This window comes from Onychostruthus taczanowskii, unplaced genomic scaffold (assembly GCF_017590055.1).
Source record: "Onychostruthus taczanowskii isolate IOZ18803 unplaced genomic scaffold, ASM1759005v1 scaffold15, whole genome shotgun sequence".
NCBI classification, from domain to species: Eukaryota; Metazoa; Chordata; class Aves; order Passeriformes; family Passeridae; genus Onychostruthus; species Onychostruthus taczanowskii.
The window spans coordinates 13,086,019-13,105,076 of NW_024498685.1; the positions used below are offsets into that span (position 1 = coordinate 13,086,019).

At 39.0% G+C, this 19,058-nt stretch overlaps 1 protein-coding gene across 3 annotated transcripts in view; it reads left to right on the forward strand.

Moving 5' to 3' along the window:
• The window catches only part of AEBP2 (AE binding protein 2), a 42,888-nt gene that overhangs the window by 8,099 nt on the left and 15,731 nt on the right, over nt 1–19,058 (forward strand). For all 3 annotated transcript variants that reach the window (XM_041398692.1, XM_041398690.1, XM_041398691.1), the window contains exons 2-3: nt 9,889–10,096; nt 13,097–13,204. In XM_041398692.1, coding sequence (XP_041254626.1) covers nt 9,889–10,096; nt 13,097–13,204 — 316 coding nt within the window. The remainder of the gene's footprint in view (nt 1–9,888; nt 10,097–13,096; nt 13,205–19,058) is intronic.

The following is a 19,058-nucleotide window of genomic DNA, read 5'->3' on the forward strand; positions in this document are numbered from 1 at the left end:
GGGCAATACCTACAGCAGGTGAAATTCCCTTGACACCACACCTGAAGGCTGTTGTCTTTCAGTGCTGATTAGACAATTTCATAGTGGTTCTCAAAGTGGGAAGCACTGTTAAAAGAACAAATTATTTCTGGTGGTTCTTTAGTGAGTGTTTTTCTCTTTTTCTCTGCTTGTCCTGAGCTCTGCTAGTAAACACACTCCTTTATCAGTAAAGACTGAAAATTGTGAACCACTTGTTGCTGTTCTCTTAACTTTTCAGGGAGATTATTGAGTTGAAGATGACATGGTTCCCAGAAATGAAAGGCAGTTTTATTTGTATCTTTAAGGCAGAGTCGAGTACAGTTTCTTGATTTGTGTAATCCTTTTGCAGAATGTCACCTTTGTGCTGTCATATCACAAGGCACATATGTTTAACCTGCTCTTATTTTTGCACTGCTCCTCGGATATTTTGGCATTCCAAATTTCCTCCTTGTCCTTCCAGTTGCTCTTTGTGCTGCAAATCCTGTGATGCCCTGGGTTTCTGTTATGCAACTATTATGAGCCCAAATATTCTAGGAATAACAATCTAAATAATCAAATTAAGTGATCCAGGAGAGTGGAAACAGCTCTAGAGGTGGTGAATCATAACACACTTTCTCAGTCTTGTTTTGTTTCCTGTGCATGTTTGTTATTTTAAGTTCCTTCAATTTCTGTATCTCAAAGAGCTTTCCTATCTTCCCTGGTTTTATATTATCAGGCTGAAGTGTTTGCAGTGTTCCCTTTTCTAGGTGTTTATACCTTATCTAGACGTAGCCTTACTCTAAAATAAGCTGCTGCCTCAAAAAGAATTTAAAAACAAGTTTTTAGTGTTAGCACTTGTCATGCTGTATAAAATTCTCTCCCTTGACTATTTTATTCTCTGCTGTGTTCCTTGCTTAGTAGTCATATAACAATACATATATTTAATCCAGAATTTTGCAGTCTTGTTTTGAAGATTGATTTATGAACACTTTTTAAATCTGTTCATTTTGAGAAGTTTTTGTTAGAATAACATAATCAGTGTAAAGCATAGATTTGATAGGTTTGATTTCCAGAAAAATCCTTACGTGATTCACAAGTGCTTCCAAGTGAGTGGGTGCTTTCTTCAGTCATGCAGCCCTGGAAGTGAAGGTCTTTTTTTTTTTTTTTATGTTGCCTTAATGTTGCTTTTCCTTATTTTTACCTGTCCTGCTTTGCCTGCTTGCCTGTGCAGAGCTGTGGAGTCAGTTGTTCTGTCTGTCTGCTGGGGTTTGTGGGTGCCATGTGCCAAGAGAAGGCGCTGCCTTCAAAACACAGTGCTGGACTTTCACTTCATGTAGTCCTGGCTTATTTTTTTGATTTCTTGCTGCCACATGAGTAATCTTTCTCTCTGGCAGTCATTTAGTGTTCTGCGTTCTCTCTTTGCTCTGTTGTGTTGTTTTGTTTTTTTTTTTTTTGTGGTGGTTTATCCACATGCACTATTTTGTTCTTATTGGTGGTAGGATTTCCTGAACTCAGCAAATGATCAATATCATGAAATTATTTTGCATACTTTCTGTATAAAGGTTTAAATTTAAATTGTTTTCTCAGCAAAATCAGCCAAAAAAAAACCCCTTTAGATATGCAGGTAGCTGGAGTTGCTTTCTGTCTCCTTTGAAGATTCTCTCTGGGCTGGTTGCTGGTTCAATGAAAAGGAACTGTGAGAGCTCTAAAGCATAATGGTATTTTCATGCCACAATCAAACTACATCCATTAAAGCAAGACAAACTGTTTTGCTTGTGAAACATAAATGTTTGGTTTAAGGAATTAAATTGATAAATTACTGGAATTTAGTAGGAGTTTGTCTGTTACCAATGTAGATGCATCATAAAATACCAAATTTGCCAAAGATAGGCAGAGGAACAAAAACAAAAATCAGGCAAATCTCAAACTTTGCTGGCTCATGGTGATTGCTCATGTTTTGGGAGCTCTGTTTTTCTTAAGACCTCTTTTAATATTACTTTTAAATTGGCATGATCATTTGGATAACATATAGCCAAAAAATGAATTGAAATCTCCTTGGCCACCTGTGTGTGATTTCCTCGAGCCCTGCATTTTATTGTGTGCTGACCCATGTCACGTTCTGACAGTAGCTTCACAAAGACATTGGCATTAAAGTTTGCTTAATTCTCACTAAAATGTCAGCAAAAATTAAATCTTAGTGCAAAAACATGGAAATTTATTCTTCCTCTGCTTTTGTTTAGGAGCTAAAAATCTAGTGTTACTACTCTAACCTGTTAATAATCTGTTGTACCCTTGGCTCCTCTGTTTGGAATTGATGGAGAGATTTTAAAATGGGACAGGCAAAGATCCTCCCCTGAATGATGGGAGCTGAGGGTTAATAATTTGATAATTTTGAGATTTTGTGAGGATTTATCTTCGCTAGATCTTGATTGCATTAGGAAGTAGCGAGCACAAATTACTTTGAATTTGGTGGTGTTGAAAAGCTGTTGTTTTTGTGGAACTTGTCCATTGGCCAGAGCTGTACACCACGATTTTCCACCTCTTATCTTGGAAAGTAATAGGAGTAGTGGGGAAAATTGTGAAGTTTTTGTTTTCACTCTCGAGTTTTCGTAGTGAAATGAAAATAATGAGGTGCTGGGGGATGTCACTAAGCATGTCATTATTATTTTCTTTCAATGTTTCTGTTTTGACTTGGTGTTTGTAATGGAATGATTGCAGTTGGTGCTGTTTGTTTTCTTTTGGGATTAGTACCTAGTTGTGATTTAGTCTTCCAGGTGGTAAAAGCTTTTCTGTTGATTTCTAGGTTTTAACCCTTGAAGTTGCTGTGAGATGTGACTGTCATTCACATTGTTCCCATTATTCTGAGGTTGTTTTATCTCTCTGTAACAGTTCAGGTTTTCTTTCTTGAGCTTCCCTCATGGGTTGAACCAATGTAGCTGCAGCTGTAAGGGGAAATGACAGACTATTTCACTGACTAGTAAAGAGAAAAAAAGAAGCAGGGTATTTATTTTTATTTGGTTTATTTGTTTGTTTTTATAATCCTTAACCTGCTAGTCACTTCCAGTGAGGTTTGTAGCATTTGTTTTCGGAGGCAATCTGCTGATTTGATGTTTTATGGCTGGGTTATCAGTGTCTTTCAGAAGAAACTGTTCTCAAAACTTGCACTGGTGTAGTGTGGATGGCTGCTCAGCAGCGTTGCTATCAGCCACCCTGCAGTGTGTGCTCGCTGCAATTGCTGTTGGTTTTTAATTTGATGCTTTCCAAAACGAGGATTTTCCATCTAGGATCTGTCAGGATCGTTTGGTGTCGGCTGAATTCAGCTGGGTCCTTTGGTCACCGAACATCTGGGCGCTATGAGCGGGCTCTCGGTGGAGGTGCTCTGAGCCAAATGAGCTCCTGTTGATCAGCCTGAAGGGCTGCTTGTTGACCCTCGAGGGCACGGTGTAAGGCCCATCTGTTAGGGCTGCTTTTTGCCTCAGGGAAGGTTCCTTCAGTTAAGGTCTACGGGGAGTACGTTTAGCAGACATTAAAAGTATAATAGCAAATTGATTGGGCTTCTGTGCATGTGTTCGGTGCCTGGCTCTGCTCTCGCTTCAAGGGGGCAGTTGCTAATGGGACTTGGTGGAAACGAAAAATGAAATTGTTTTGCTGCTCTTTCAGGTTTTTTGGTGTTATTCCTTCTTGACTCTTGCTCTCTGTTGTTCTGAAAGATTAACAAAATCAGGGAAAGAGTGAATTTTGGGCATTTCGTTCATTAAATTCAATAGAAGGAATTACTTGCAGTAGCGAGGAAAACAATCTCCTTGGAGGGCCATGAGTGTGTCAGCAGTGATGTGCAGTATACCATTTTATTTAATGCATTAAATCATAGTCTCATTATATTTTTATTCACATTTAAATGTGCACAAAAATTAGGGCCCGGGTGTATAATATGTAGTTTAAATTTTGTGCATTTTAAATTGTGAATAATTTAGATTTCGTTTTTCTCCTTATGTGGATAATATCCACATTTACAAAGCTCCGACAGTGGCTTAATTTTGCTCAGATCCTTAAAGGAACAGAATGATCCAGAATGTAAAGTGCTTGAAAAATGCTTTTTGTTTTCTGCGAAGTGAAAATGACTAGCAGCTTCTTACAAGCTTTTAGGTATTTTTTTTCGTTTCAGGATTGTTTTTAAGTAGAGTTTGAACTGAATTAACCAGCTAGACGCATTTAATTGTGTAAGCACTAACCTTTTAACATGAAAGTGCTGCTAAAAATACCTTAATGTTCTTGATAATGAAGATCGTATTATTTCTAGCCACAGGTAAAATAAGTAGAGGTAAAAATAAGACCTGAAACAATGCCTTTGAGGTAATGATTCCTCTATTTAAGCTTGCATGGTTTCGCTTAATGAACATATTTTAAATGTCAGTATTGTTTCAAAGCTGTTGATCTCTTGGTAGAGGGAAAATTTGTAGGAGGAAAAAAAAAGTCTGACCCCTCTGAGAAGATTCTGTGTTTTCAGTTCTGCCTTGCTGTGTTTGGCTGACGCTGCCAGCGTTTGCAGACTTGGTGAAAGGAGGTGTGGGTTCAGTGAGGCATTCGGTTCTTGCCTGTAGACCTGTGCTTTTTACGTCAAGTTGATTCAGGTGCTCGATTAGGTTGAAAATAAGGCCAACATAAGCTCGAAGATCATGTTGTGCTTGCTGTAACAGTTCTAAATTTTAGTAATTAGTCAGTCTTTTGAATGGAGCTTCTTAAAAACTGCTATTGTGTATGCAGGCTCTCTCCAGCAGTGACTGTTTTTGATGCTCTATTGTTTGGGATGACCCCTGAGCTGAACTCTCTGAAACTCAAATGTCTAATGTTCTTCATCAGGCCATGGTCTATAGATCCATTACAATGGAGCTGGAGCCTGCCTACAGCTTGGGAGCAAACCCAGACCTGTCTGTCACTGGCAGGAGGGGAATGCCACAAGCGCTTCAGTTCTGCCCGTGTCATTCTGCTTTGGTAGTGGCAGGCAGGCTTTAAACAGATCCCCTGCCTGCGAGAAAGGGACTGAGAAAAAGGCAGAGAAACTTGCTTTAACTTTGCTAAAAATCTGTTTCAGTGTCTCTGTTCTATTAGCAGGATGTCTGTGTTTTTCTTACTTTGTTTTCTCCTCTTATACACACGATTATTTTCCCACTTGTAGGCTTTATGGATTTGGGGTGAGAAAGCAGAAAGGTGTAATTTCCATTACTTACCTTCCCTTCGTTAAGGAACCTTTCCCTCTGTCAGGTCATCCCAAGCAGATAGAAAGTTGTATAGGATTGAAAAGCCCCTTTCATAGACTGAAAGGTGCACACACTTTTTCTGTAGTCCAAGCCCATCTTGGGCTGAGTGCTTGTGCACACATCTTATTTGCTTGTGTGTCCTGTCCTCGTGCCCTTAGTGAAATTCTGAGAAACAAAAAAGTGGGTGAATTGGCAAGCTCCATCAGACACAGTGTTGCAGTTAAGTCTTCAGAGACTTAGTAGCAGCCACAGCTCTGACTGTAAAACTTATCTTTCTGCTTCATCTCGAAATGGGCAGGTCAAGAGACCGCCCAAGTCAGTGCCTTTGGTGTTACATATACTGCAGACTATTCTCTGAAAAGCTTCCTGATATTTTCTCAGTGTAAGAAAGACGACAGAAAACTACACACACTTGAGCTGTGCTGGGCACTGGTCTTTCACAGATTCTCTTTGCAGCCTTTACCTCTTTAGTGAGGGACAGAACTTGCTAAGTGAGACAGAAAATAATTCTAGATTTCTTGGTACTGGGAGGCACCTGATCACCTGAAATACGCTGGTTCTGGAGGCACGGAAGAGGAAACAAAAAATGTAAATTGTGTGTTACATTTTTGTTTAACAGGTACTAGAGAAGGAATGGCTAGGGCAGTGAGTTTCTAGAAGGAAGAAGGGCATTTTATCTTAAATATTAAGCTGTTGTTGCTTAACTGGATTTGACTTATATATTTTCCCATTTTTGCCCAGGATTTTGAATAGCTTATAGAATCATAGTTCACTTCATTCTCAGTTTCCAAATTCTATATGCTACTACTTGGTTTAAGTGCTATGGGCAGCCTTTTTTTGTTCCACTTCCTCTGACACAGAATTTTGATACCACGTTAATCTGTTAGCCCTTAGCAAACACTTAGGCTATTAAACCCGAACCAGCAAACATTTAAACAGTAATAGCTAAATTAGCTTGTTACTGGTTTCTTATGTCATTAATAACCCTACTTGTCACGATAGCTTTTGCTGGGATCAGTTCAATTTTACATATTTTTCTCCAGAAGGCAGGATAGCTTATAAAAAACCACAAAACCTAAGCATTTGCATTCCTTAGGCTGCAAAATTGGAGGCCTGTGATTTTGTATCGAGGTATGTTGCACTGCACTGGCAATGTGAACTAAACTGTCATGCTTTTGGTTGATCATTTTCAGGGGGTTTTTGTCTCTTCTTAGAGAATTAAGTGGATTTCGTGCCTGTGGAGCAGAGAAACCACACACACACACACACACACACGCACCTGTGTGAGGATGCACTTTTCCCCTGCCCCAAAATGCTTTCACAGAACTTGTTCAGGGTTATGTTTTCTCCTTGCTTTCCCACTTCAGACCAGACTGTAAACGCAGGGAGCTGTTAAATACCCCTCATACTCTGCCCTGTGGGGCAAGCACCACACATCCTCTCAGAAGTCTGCTTGTAGTGTTTGTGGGGTGTGTGAGAACAGACCTAATGCTGCCTGTGGGTGTAGAAACTCGTAGTGACTGGAAATAGCTTTGAAGCTTGAACTCCTCCTTGCAAGTGTTTGGGAAGCAGTTTCCTTTGGCACCTTTCAGCTGTGGGAAAGGCAGGGTTATTTCTGGAGCTGAGCTGGTGTGAGGCAGCTGTTGCACGAGTGCTGTGTGTGCAGTGCTTTGCCATCCTTGGCTAAGCAGCTTCCTGTCGGGACCACTGATCCGTGTAACAGCGCTGTCTGCGGCAGAAGTGGTTGGGCTTTGTGCCATCCTGTGTGTCCAAACCTACTTCCAAGTGTGATTTTGAGAAAGCTGCACTTGGATAGCTTAAACTGAGGGGGAGGTGAGGTGGTGGCACAATTAACTGTAATTAATTATTCGATTTTGCTGTCATCGTGGGTAAATTTTGCTTTCGCAGTGCAGTTTTACAGGCTTTATTTTTGGGATCATTTTTTGGCCTAGGCATCAGCTGAGGAAGGAGAAGACGTCAGTCCCATAATTGCATCTATTGTGAGCCTGCTACAGTGGAAAAATTAGGATTACTTGCAACAGGTTTTGCAGATAAAGCTGCTGACAATTTCCTCCAGGGATCCTAAGGTGCTGTTACAGTAGATGTAGTTAGTGGCTCTTAATGCTCTTGGGGCTGGGGGCTTCAGCTCAGGACCAGTGGAATACTTTTTTACTTGCTAGTGACTGGTTGGGAGGTTGTATGTCATAAAAAAAAAAAATCAAGATTACTGGGGAGGGAAGGGAGACACGGGGAGGGATCATGAAAAGGGTGTAGAAAAGGGAAGAAAGTAAAAATAATGGGCACATGGAAATTTTCTGTGTAGCAGCAAATAGCCTGTATGACTTCCATGGATAGGACCTATGCCTTCTAAATTGCTAGACCTTGTTTGAAATGGGGAGGGGGGCTTGTGATGTCTGTGTGGCATTTGGGAGCTCTGTATTTGATATACCTTCATTAAAGCAAAAAGGTGTTGAAAAGGTACCTGAAACTTTCTAACTTGGAAGACAAAGGCCTAAAATATTTGGTCAGTTTTAATAACAGGTGGAGCTGGAAGGTGATTTTTAAGGGTTCTGGGGTTGGGATATGTTATGTAGATAAGTGTTTGTTCATGAAACCAAATTACTCAGAGTAGTTAAAACTAAAGCTTATAACTAGGAGCTTTGCTAAAGGGAATCTGTTATTTAGACTAAGGCAAGTCACTTTTTATTGATAAAAGCAGTGGAATCTACATGGTGGGTGGGAATGGGATATCTAAACAAAGCAAATATCTGTGATTATTTTAAAATCTGTCACAGAAGAAACCTGCTAGCATACTAGTGATTAAGAAAGATACAGCTAATGTGAGAAATCACTAGTAGAGACTCATACAACAGAAGAGCAAACATGTTAATGGTGTCTTCAGATTTTGACTAATGGTGTTTTTTCTTTCATTCATCTCAATGTGTAATAGAACAATACTGGGTGTGTAAACAGTGATGGTAAAAATAATGAACAGCACCTGTAGCTTAAAAGCAGAATGGTTTAACACATCCCAGTTGTACTGGGAGGATCTGGTGGAACCTCTCCAAGGTGGTTGGGGTGCTGAAGCAAATCCAGAACATGGAGAGGCTGAGTGCATGTGTTCCTTCAGTTTTGGGAGGAGGAGGAGGAGGGCAGGGTTTTTCTGTGCTCTGTGATCTGATAGGGAGGTTTAACAATGGAGGAGGCAGAGTCATCTCAGCCCTGCAGCTGCCAAGGATGAGAGACAAGAGACAGAAGTTGCAGCACTGGAAATTCTGATGAGATGTTGGGAAACTTCCCCCCTCCCCCAGAACAAGGTTAGTCAGCAATTGAGAAGATTGTTCAGAGGTAGCAGAAATCCCGGCCTTTGAACACACCCCTTAACAACTCCACTGGACAAGACCACAGGCAAGCTGATCTCACTCGTTCCTGTTTAAGCAAATTTGACCACCTGGTCTTTGAGGTTCTGTCAGTGATGAGTTGTTCTGTAATTCTGTGGCTTTGTGGAAGAGAAAAACTTAAAAGGCCCTCATGGCAACTGAGCAGATGAACAAGATAAAAAAAGTGTATTTAGTGAGGAAGAACGTCCTTCTCCATACTTTTTGCTTATACAGGGAAGAGAGCATAATCTCTGCAAGCTTTTTCTGATGTGTTGGGTGCTTGTCTCTGTATCTGCTGGGGTGCAGAGCAGAAAGGCTGATGGAAGTGACCTCTGCTGGCCGCAGATTGCTGATTCTGGCTTCTCTGGAAACGTTTGGCAAAAGCAAAACAAACTGTTAGTGTAGACCATGCACGCGAGGGACGCTGTGCTGGGGCCGTGTGGGAGTGCCTTAAACCCTGTGTAGAACTGAAGTGCTGTATTCTTTTTTAAGACTATAGTATTGGCAGGGAATGCTGGACTCCATATATTCAGGCTTTTCCATTCCTCCCTTTTGTTCCCAGTGAGCAGAAGTTACACTGTTGAGTAACATTAGCTGTTTCCTAACTGTAGATTACTAATAAAGCAACGAACCACAATAAATAATAAATTTGTGCAAGGTTTTCTTTCCAACCTATCTAAATACATCTGAAACAAAAGAGCTACAGTTTCTATTTTCTCTATTAACATGCAGAAATACAAACTTTGATTTAGTTTTGGGGGTTTTTTTTTGTCTTGCAGCATAAGCAGCACTATCATGGACGTAGGCAGCACAAAATACCTAGTCTTTCAATTTGCTGTGATAACATGCAGCAAACACAAACTTTGATTTCGTTTTGGGGGTTTTTTTTTGTCTTGCAGCATAAGCAGCACTATCATGGACGTAGACAGCACAAAATACCTACAATTTCAATTTGCTCTGTTAACATGCACCAAACACAAACTTTGATTTAGTTTTGGGTTTTTTTTTTGTCTTGCAGCATAAGCAGCACTATCATGGACATAGACAGCACAAAATACCTACAATTTCAATTTGCTCTGTTAACATGCACCAAACACAAACTTTGATTTAGTTTTGGGGTTTTTTTCTCTTGCAGCATAAGCAGCACTATCATGGACGTAGACAGCACAAAATACCTACAATTTCAATTTGCTCTGTTAGCATGCACCAAACACAAACTTTGATTTAGTTTTGGGATTTTTTTTCTCTTGCAGCATAAGCAGCACTATCATGGACGTAGACAGCACAATTTCCAGTGGGCGTTCCACGCCAGTGATGATGAATGGACAGGGAGTTCCTGCCTCCTCTGCCAAAAGCATTGCCTACAACTGCTGTTGGGATCACTGCCACGCCTGCTTCAGCTCCAGCCCGGACTTGGCGGATCACATTCGCTCCATACACGTGGATGGGCAGCGAGGAGGGGTTGGTGTTACCTTTGGGTTTTCCTTCTTTCTTATTTGCCAATAGTTTGCGCCAAAATTTTGTGTTTCAAAATTCCTTTTTTTCTAGCTAGTGGCAGAAAAGTTACTAGCCTAACTGTAAGAATGTAGTCAGTTCTTTTCAATAAATTGAGACTGCCAGGGTTTTGATAGTGTGGTGACTTCTCAATATCCTGAAGCTGCTGATGTGTCTTGAAGTGCTTACACTTGGAATTCATTTTCTTAAAACTCTTTAGTGTACGTGTTCCTGCTTGTGAACTCAGGTGAAGTCACATCTTAATTACTGTTACCAAAGGAGTCTCACTACAGGTAAAATCTATCCAGAATGTACAGTAGGGAAGATGTAAGACTGACTCAAGAGTACAAAGTCTTAACAAAACAGCTCTGTGTGCATTACTGATGGCAAGTTTGCCTTCCATATAATTGCATCTAATTTTTTTTAAATTGAGTTGCATGTATAAATATGTAAATGCCAGTCTAATCCCTGGTCAAATGATAATTGGTCTCAATTTTAATGTTTAAAAACATCTTCTAGTAGAGTAATTTCAACTTTGTACTTATCTACCTCCCATCTTCAAGCTCCCAAATTACCTCTGATGTCTGGAATATATCATGTAAACTACCTTTACATCCAGCACAAGCAACCTGCCTGTTTTAGGCACTGTGTGTTGCAGCTCTTCAATTTCTGGGGGAGATAACAACTATTCTACTTAGAGAACTGATATTATCTTTTGACTTTTTGCCTTGTCAGTTCTTCAGAAAGAAAATGTTAGGCTGTTGCACTTTATCTTCAGTGAATAAGAAACTTAAATAAAATGCTAATTTGAATTCCTTTAAATAATTTATTATGTAAATATGTCACTGAGACAGCTGTGACTCTGGCTGTATTTTGGTAATATTTTTTGCCATGATTGAACTTTTCAGCTTCGTATTTGATGGCTTTTTTCAGTCCAGTATCTGAGCAGAATCATCCATCCAGTGGAGTGGCTTTTTAGCCACCCGTGAGATGATTTCTGAGTTCTGGCCACAGGTGTATAAAGGTGTTGCATGAAACCTGCACGAAACAATGAAATGAATAAGGTGTGTTTGGGTCTTTGCTAGAGCATCCATGACTCCTTTACATTTCTTAAAAAGAGGCTGGAAGATTGTGCAGATTTTAGTTTGGGGTTTTTTTTTTCCCTGTATTTTCTTTCTTGTCACTTACATTTCATGTGACATGATTTGTGAATATTTTTATTTAGAAAACATTGGACTGTATTTGTGTATTTGAAAGAGGAGGTTGTTGGAAGCACCAAGTGTCTTAATGACTGTTGCATTGAGTTCACATTTTTGAATGCCTCTACTGGGGTTGATTTTTTGGGAAGCTCCAAGGCAGTGCTGTGGAAGGGGGATATATCCTGGTGGGTTTGTTTCAGGGATTTGTCTGCCACCTGCCGGTGAGGTGTTCAAGTCTGTTGGAAATTGTCTCACGCTTTTGATGGGATTTCAGACCTTTCTTAACTGCAGTGCCTCTAAATTTGAAGAAAAGTGAGGGTTAAGTAATTGCTTATTGAGAATGGAAAGGAATAGGATAAATATCTTTGCATGGTAAAATGTACTTTTCCCAGCTAATACTGAGGGCATGGCTCCAGTCCAAACCAGATACATCCATTAAGAGCCTGGGAAACTTTTTAACAAAACAGTTTTGCTTTTGAAAGATGTTATTTCAGAAATATTTTGGGTTCAGCTTTTTGACAGGGGTTCCCAAGAAGCCTTGTATAGACTTCTGGCATGTGGTTGCAAACCCAGGTCCTGTGTTTCCCCTGACTGTAAGTTCCCAGTAGCACCTTTGCCAAGTGCCCTGCAGGAAATGCCAGCTCACTTATGGAGCTGTTGCAGAGCCAGAAATCTCAGAAATTCCAGTTCTGTGGCTTTGAGGGGATCTCAGAACTGAGGAGTGACAGACCCCAAAGGTTTGGGGGCTTGGGCCTTGTGTCAGTGGGTCTGGATCAGTCCCAGACACTGAGGGATTTCCAGCTTTGTCTGAGAAAAGCTGGGTTATGGATCTATTGTACAGCAAGAACGTAGAACTCCCGTGGCTGCTTTTTCAGTTTGAAAATAAAATCTTTTGAAGGTTGAGGGGGTTTTATTGTCCAAAAGAGAACAAGAAACTGAAATCCAATTAGTTTCCTGCATTTCTGAAAACCTGTGTTATGAACAGTGCTGTTCCTGGGAACTTTCTTTTGCTGTGACAAATTAGGGCTTTACCTCCCTTCACCCACAGACCTGTTGAGGAAATTCTAATGAAAAGCAAGTTCATTGAGCTTTTTATTCCCTCAGTTACAGATAAACACAATGAGAAGAGAGAGAAAAGCAGCATGAGTGAGTTCTGCTCCCCTTAATGCACTATTGTGCATGTGATTGTTCTGTACACTGGAATCACAAAACACCCATAGATTTTGAGTCCTATGAGAAATGGTAGCTTCCTTCATCAGGAGTTGAATGTAAGGCCCTAACTAGAAGTATCTGGTATTCCAGAATACAAAACTCCAGTATATAGACTGCACTGCAATTAAGAGTTTTTACTTTTTCATGCTCAAGGACTAAATTAATTGCTAATGAGAGCAAATAATTGTATTTCTATTACTGCTACTCAGAAAATGCAAATTTTTCATTTAAAAATGTTCTGACTCCATATCTGGTGGATACAGATACTGAGTGCAAACACAAATGCAGCAGACCCTGTTGCTCTTGATTGTGTTTATCTGCAGGAGCATCTGTTTGTTGGTATTTTCTTCCAGTGACCTGATCTTATTGAATACTTGGGGTTGTAATTATTTTTTCCTCGGTGAGATATGAGAAATGTGTTTCAAAATAAATGGTTATTGTTCAGAATTCTTTGAAGTGTTGTGAGATGTTGTAAAAACAACCTTCTTTGCTAATGTGCTTTTTATTTACTGTTCTCTCTGACTTGTGTAAACTTACCACGTTTTTACTCTATTAGGTGTTTGTTTGCTTGTGGAAAGGTTGCAAAGTATATAATACACCTTCAACAAGTCAAAGTTGGTTGCAGAGGCATATGCTGACACACAGTGGGGACAAACCTTTCAAGGTAAGGCTCATTGTAACATACATTATCTCTCATTTTTAGAAAAATTCTCTTTATTTTTCCTAATACAATATGTCAGTTGAAAAATACCATCACTGGAGTGAGCTGAAGAAAAGTGAGCTGAGCTTTCTTCTGTGCAGTAATAGTGCCCAAAGGTCTTGTTCTTTTACAAAAGCAGGTGAAGAAACTTACTGCTTCTCTATCCCTGTTTCTTTTAATCTATAAATGGCAGGGAGTGTAAAAGTAAATAGTGCTAAAGTTCAGGGAGTTTGTGCATTTTGAGGCTGAGCTGCTTGCACTTTAACAGTGAGATATTTTCTCTCATACTTTACACTTCCACAATGAGTTTTGGATCATGGCTGGTGGTGCACATTCCTGCTTGAGTAAGAGCTGCTTTTATTAAATTCAGTAGAAACACTGGCAGTGAGTATTTATGGTTCATTCTCTGAACAGAATAAGGAAGTCAGGAATGCAGGACCATTGACCTGAGTGTATTTCCTGCACAGTATTTTCTAACTTTCTCTTTCTTTCTCCCCTTAATCTGTACCTGCAATTCTAGGTATAGTAGTGTTTATCATTCCCATATCCACCAATCCGTTATTAATGAGTTGCTTCATCCTCTTATGGATACAGTTGGGGCAGTTCATAGCTGTCAGTCCTGGATCACTTGATGGTAAGTCCCACCCACACTACTTCAGACTGAAGTTCTTCCATGTAGGATATGAAAATGAAATAGGATTTGGGGTTTTTTTTTGAGTTTAGGTAGCAATTTATGCCTCCTTCTCTCCCACCCCTAACCTCACCAAGTTTTAGTCCCTGTCTTCCCTCTCTTCTGTTTCTTCTCAGGTAATATCTTCCACTTGTAAAAAAATTTAAGGCAGCTTTATTACTCAAAATATTTTTACAAGGGTTTCTTTCTGTAGTTACATTTTCTATATAGGTTTTAATAATAATTATGACAGAAAACAAAACTAAATTAAACTCAAAACCAAGAGAGTAAAAATAGTGCATTGCATGTGAAAAAAATTTTTTACCAAACAGATTTTTTCCATACTGAACTGTGTAGTTTAGACTGAAAATTTCTGACTCAAAGTAACCACAGGAAAATGAGTTTTAAGATTATCATACCCCGTGTTTGAAGGAATGAATTTGGCATGCTCATGGAATGATAAGCATCATAGATCCCTGCAAGTTTGCAGATGTGGTTGTTCCAGGAACTGACCTAATCTTAAATCATCATCTCTGATTATTATTATTATTATTAATAATAATAGTGGTAGTAGTAGCAGGAGTAGTAGTAAAGAAAGCAACCACCACTTATCAGAGGAAACTTGTACCTTAGGTTTTCTCTATTTTTGAATGAAATATTTTGTCTACCTCAAAGTATAATGGCAAGCTTTGTTCTTGGATGAAAGTCTTTTAATAGCTTAATCTGTGTTCTTATTTGGTCTAGATCAAAGAAACTCAATTGTAAAGACATTGGGTTGGAGAGGTGGGCATAGCTCAGAAACAGCTGAGTACTTCTGAGTCTGTCAGCCTTACCTAGCAAAGGCAGTTGGTACCTGAGTTTTTTTGGCTAGGCTGGTTACAGCTAGAGCCCTAAAACTGTCAACAGTTGTTTCTGATAATAATCATCTTGTGTTCACTATCTGTTGTTTCACCAGCTGATTTTCCTGTACTTTCTGCTCCTACTGAGGGAGAGAACAAAGCACTCAAGGGTTGCAGTAGTTAATCATCCTGCCTCAATGTGTGTCACTGCAGCATTTTTTCATACTGTTGTCTTGAGTCCCTCTGTTTGTTTTTTATCCCTGTATTTCTCAATCTGTTCCTGGGAGCTTTGAATGGAGGATAATTGTGGTCTGAGTAGAATTTTGTAACATCTTTTGTTCCCCTGTCATTTATGCTGAAATAAGCTTCAGGGCTCACATGAGGTAGCCAAGTATGTGAGTGTCTGTAATGGCAATCTATTAATTAACTGGCTCCTTTCCTTCATTTGCTGCTTCTTTTTTTTATGTTAACTTAGAAATCTACTCTCTGAGACGAAAAACACTTGAAGTGTTGGATATTAGTCTTGACCAGTCCAAGAACAGCCTTTTATTAATTGTTTTGTGGCAGCCAGTCAAAAATGGAGCCAATGTGTCCATTTTGTGCATTTAGCTTGTCTCATAAATCTTAATTGCTCACCTTTCAGGGAAAGCCAGATTTTTTTGAAGTCAGAGTTAGTTTAAAGACTTGTTCTTGATAATTACTGCAGACAAAATATCTCCCAAAACCTAAATTGCAAATGAAACTTCAGTTGCCTCATGAGAATATACTTGAATCGTAACATAAAAGGAAGGAATCTGTCATTTTAGAAAACTTGCAGAAAGTAATCCTTCAGTGTTTTGGTTAAAAAATAATGTTGGGATTTTTGAGGAAAGCTGTAAGAAGCAGTAGTGGAAATAATACAGCTCTATGCTGTTGTCTGAAGAACTGGTATTTAGAATGTTTAAAAGAAAAGCAAAGAATCTTAGCTAGGAAAATGACAATTAACAGTGTGGAAATCTTACTTTTGGAAAGGTAAATCAGTGACCAGAAGAGAATAATAAGTATATCACAGATTAATATATTAGTACATTTCTAGTGAAAAGAAGAGAGAAATGTAGTTTCTTAAACTGAGAAGCTTTGGGGACTGCTTCAAATGTAACTCCCTTTTGCACAGAAGGATATATCCCTGTCCAGCTGCCCTTTTGCTTGCAAACGGGCTCATTTTATGTAGTTGCACATTTTGGGTTTAATTATCTCTTTTTGTGATACACATGGGGTTGTCCTTTTAGTCAAAGCTCCATTCAGCTCTAAATGAGCTGTTCTGCTTTCCCATTGAAAGGTCTTTGTTGGTTTTACCTGCCCTTTCCATTCATTCCTGTCAGCCATGTGACTGGGCAGTTCATTTGTCACAGAAATGACCCCACTTCTAAATTGCAAAGGCAAAATGGTTCATATTTTCATAAGTTTATCCTTTTTTTTTCCTGATTGTGTGGCTTAGTGTGTCCCTCTCATCATGAATATTGCAGTACCTGTCACAGAAAAGGTAAATTTCCTTACAGATACCTATTTTTGAGACTGTTGTTATGCTAGCTCCTTTTGTCTGTGGGGCAATACCTTGGTAGTGTACATCCAGCTCCTCTCGGAGTCATTTCCTTCACAGTCTGATTTTAGCTAGTCCTTTTCATATTTTTTCCCCATTGTAGACATTCATTGAATGTAGGTATTCTTTCCAAAGACATTTAGTATGCTCATCTTTGTGTATGATTTTACAGACAGAGTTGAGAGAGTAAACCCTCAACATTATTCTTTTTTAGATCTCTTACTGCACAATTTTGCAGCTTCTTAGAAACCACTGGAATATTGTGGATTATCAGCAGCGTGCAGGGCTGCTCCTGTTGAGGGTTCAGCAACTTGGCTCTCAGACCTTATAGAAAGGATGTAAAGGAATAATCTGCTTAGTCAGAAAACATTCAACAAACTGCCCTTGGCAAGTTGAAAAGAAGTGATTATTAAGATATTCCATCTTCCTTGTCCTAAACTTAGCTGTTACAAGTAATAAGTATTGGAATAGTTAAAGGAGTTGAGACAACCTGCCTTTTCCAGCATGGTTTCTGGTGTAGGGGCAAAATTAAATTAATCAAGTATTACTTGGCACTGAAGGTTCCTTGAAGACACATCAAATGAGCTCTTAGATGTTGAGCACAATGAAAGAGCACGAAATAGTGGGAGATTTAATGCAAAATAACTGCATAAAATAAAAACAAAGTAAAATAATAAAGTAGTAATAATTTCATATAGCATTAGGATTGTGGCTGATGGTCTCAAAGGTCTCTTCCAATCTAAATGAATCTATAAGGATGCACGTGGGAGTTCTTGCAGCTGCTTCCACCCATGGATTCTTTGGATATGCTCTTCATGTTCAAGAGCAGTCATGCAAGCTTTGCTCCTGTGGGGTAAATGTTTCTAGTAACAGCAAATGGTAGCACACAGCTTCATTGCAAGCTTCTCCTTAAAATGGGGGAAGAAAGTAGTATTAAAAATGAAGTTTGGTGCTCCCTGTAACTTCCAGAATTCATGAAGGAGTGACTGCATTTGATACAGCCCTCAGCAGGGTAATGCTTGGTGAAATGTAGAAAACACAGGTGAGCAGCTCCAGTCTTCCTTGGCAATTCATGTCTGTTACTCTCTTGGCAGAATAGTTTCTGTCCATTAGAGCATTGCAGATAAAAAATGTAAAGGCACTCTGCCCAACCACTATGTTGAGACAATAAGAAAGTTTATTCAGATGTCTAAGCTATTTCTGTTAGATTTACTAGAAGAAATTACAGTATGTTGAATAACCCAAATAGGAGATTTGGTTATTTTGAATTTAGAACAAAAACCTGCATTGCTGGGTACTTTTATATCCTGTTTGTTAAATTCACTGGTCATTTCTGCCCATGAATAATGGTGGGTATGGGTACACTGGAGAAATTAAACTTCTTACATGTTTACGTACTTTCTCTTGAAGTAACATATCCACCAATCCGGACCCAATCTGTTGTACTTGAAATTCAAAGCAAAATTTTGAGATTTAGGTTTTGGGGGAAAAATGACAAGATTGGTTCAAAGTTGTACATAATAGTTGAGTTTGATTTATTAGAAGCCCTCTAGAGCTATGTAATTATCTGGTGGGAAGCTGATTTGGTGTGACTTACCGTCCAGAGATCCTGAAGTGACAGCCTGAACTGCTCCTTTATCTTTGGAGAGAAGAGACTTTACCCATTAGTAACGGATTGCTGGATATATTATTTTAGAGAAAAAAAAAAGAACAAACAGGTAAGATTTTTTCATTCTCCTCTTCTACTATTTCCTGTCTACTGCAAAGGCATTCTCTGTCATCTTTGATCAATCAGATGTTGATTATTTGAAGATATTATCAGGTAGTCTCAAAGTACACAAAATCTGAATGTAATAATTTCTACAAATATTTTGTACTGTGGCTGTAGACTATTAATACACCTTCTGGAAAAATACAATTTCTATTTGCAAATAGCAGATATTGAGGATCTAAGGATGTTGGTTTGGGGATTTTGAAAGTAAAAGTTGGGTAGAGCAAGAAAAGTTAGGGGTAGCTTCTGTAGATAATCCATATAGAATATTTGGGATTGTTTGTACATGACAAAAAAAAGTTATGACATCATGAGTCAACCTGCAGCTTGTCATAAAACAATGTTTCCCATCTGACAAGAAGTACAGTTATGGTTTGAAAACTTCTAGAAAAGTGCCTGGCACATAGTTTGTGCTTTTTTCCCAAAGGTGTTGCCTTTTTGTTGCCTTTGGAATATGGTAATGCATGCACTGTACCATGGCTTTAAGTTATTTTTGATCTCTAGCAGGCATTGGTAAAACTAAAGTTTTGATTTCCAGTGTGACTGAATTTCAAGATATGGGCTGGTTTTGAGCTAATTTTTTTTTTTCTGACAATGTTTGTATGATCAGAAAGAGCTGGAATCTGAAGTCAGGAGCGCATTAATTAAAGTTAATCCTAAATTAAAAATTGTGGCTTAGTTTTGTGAAGCTGCTTTTATGGGCAAGATAGCTATTTCAAGGACAAAAAAAAAAAAGGGAGAGCAAAAAAATGCTAAAACTGATGCACACATGCATTTTACATGTATCTGTTAATTGTGAGTCAAATAATGACTTGTTTTTCATAAAAACAAGTGGTTTGGGTTTAAGGTCAGGTTGAGAGGTTTAGCAATCTAATTTGGGGGATGCTGGCCCACAGCAGTTGGCTTGGAACTGAATGACTTTTAAAGGACCCTTCCAACCCAAACCACCCTGTGATTCT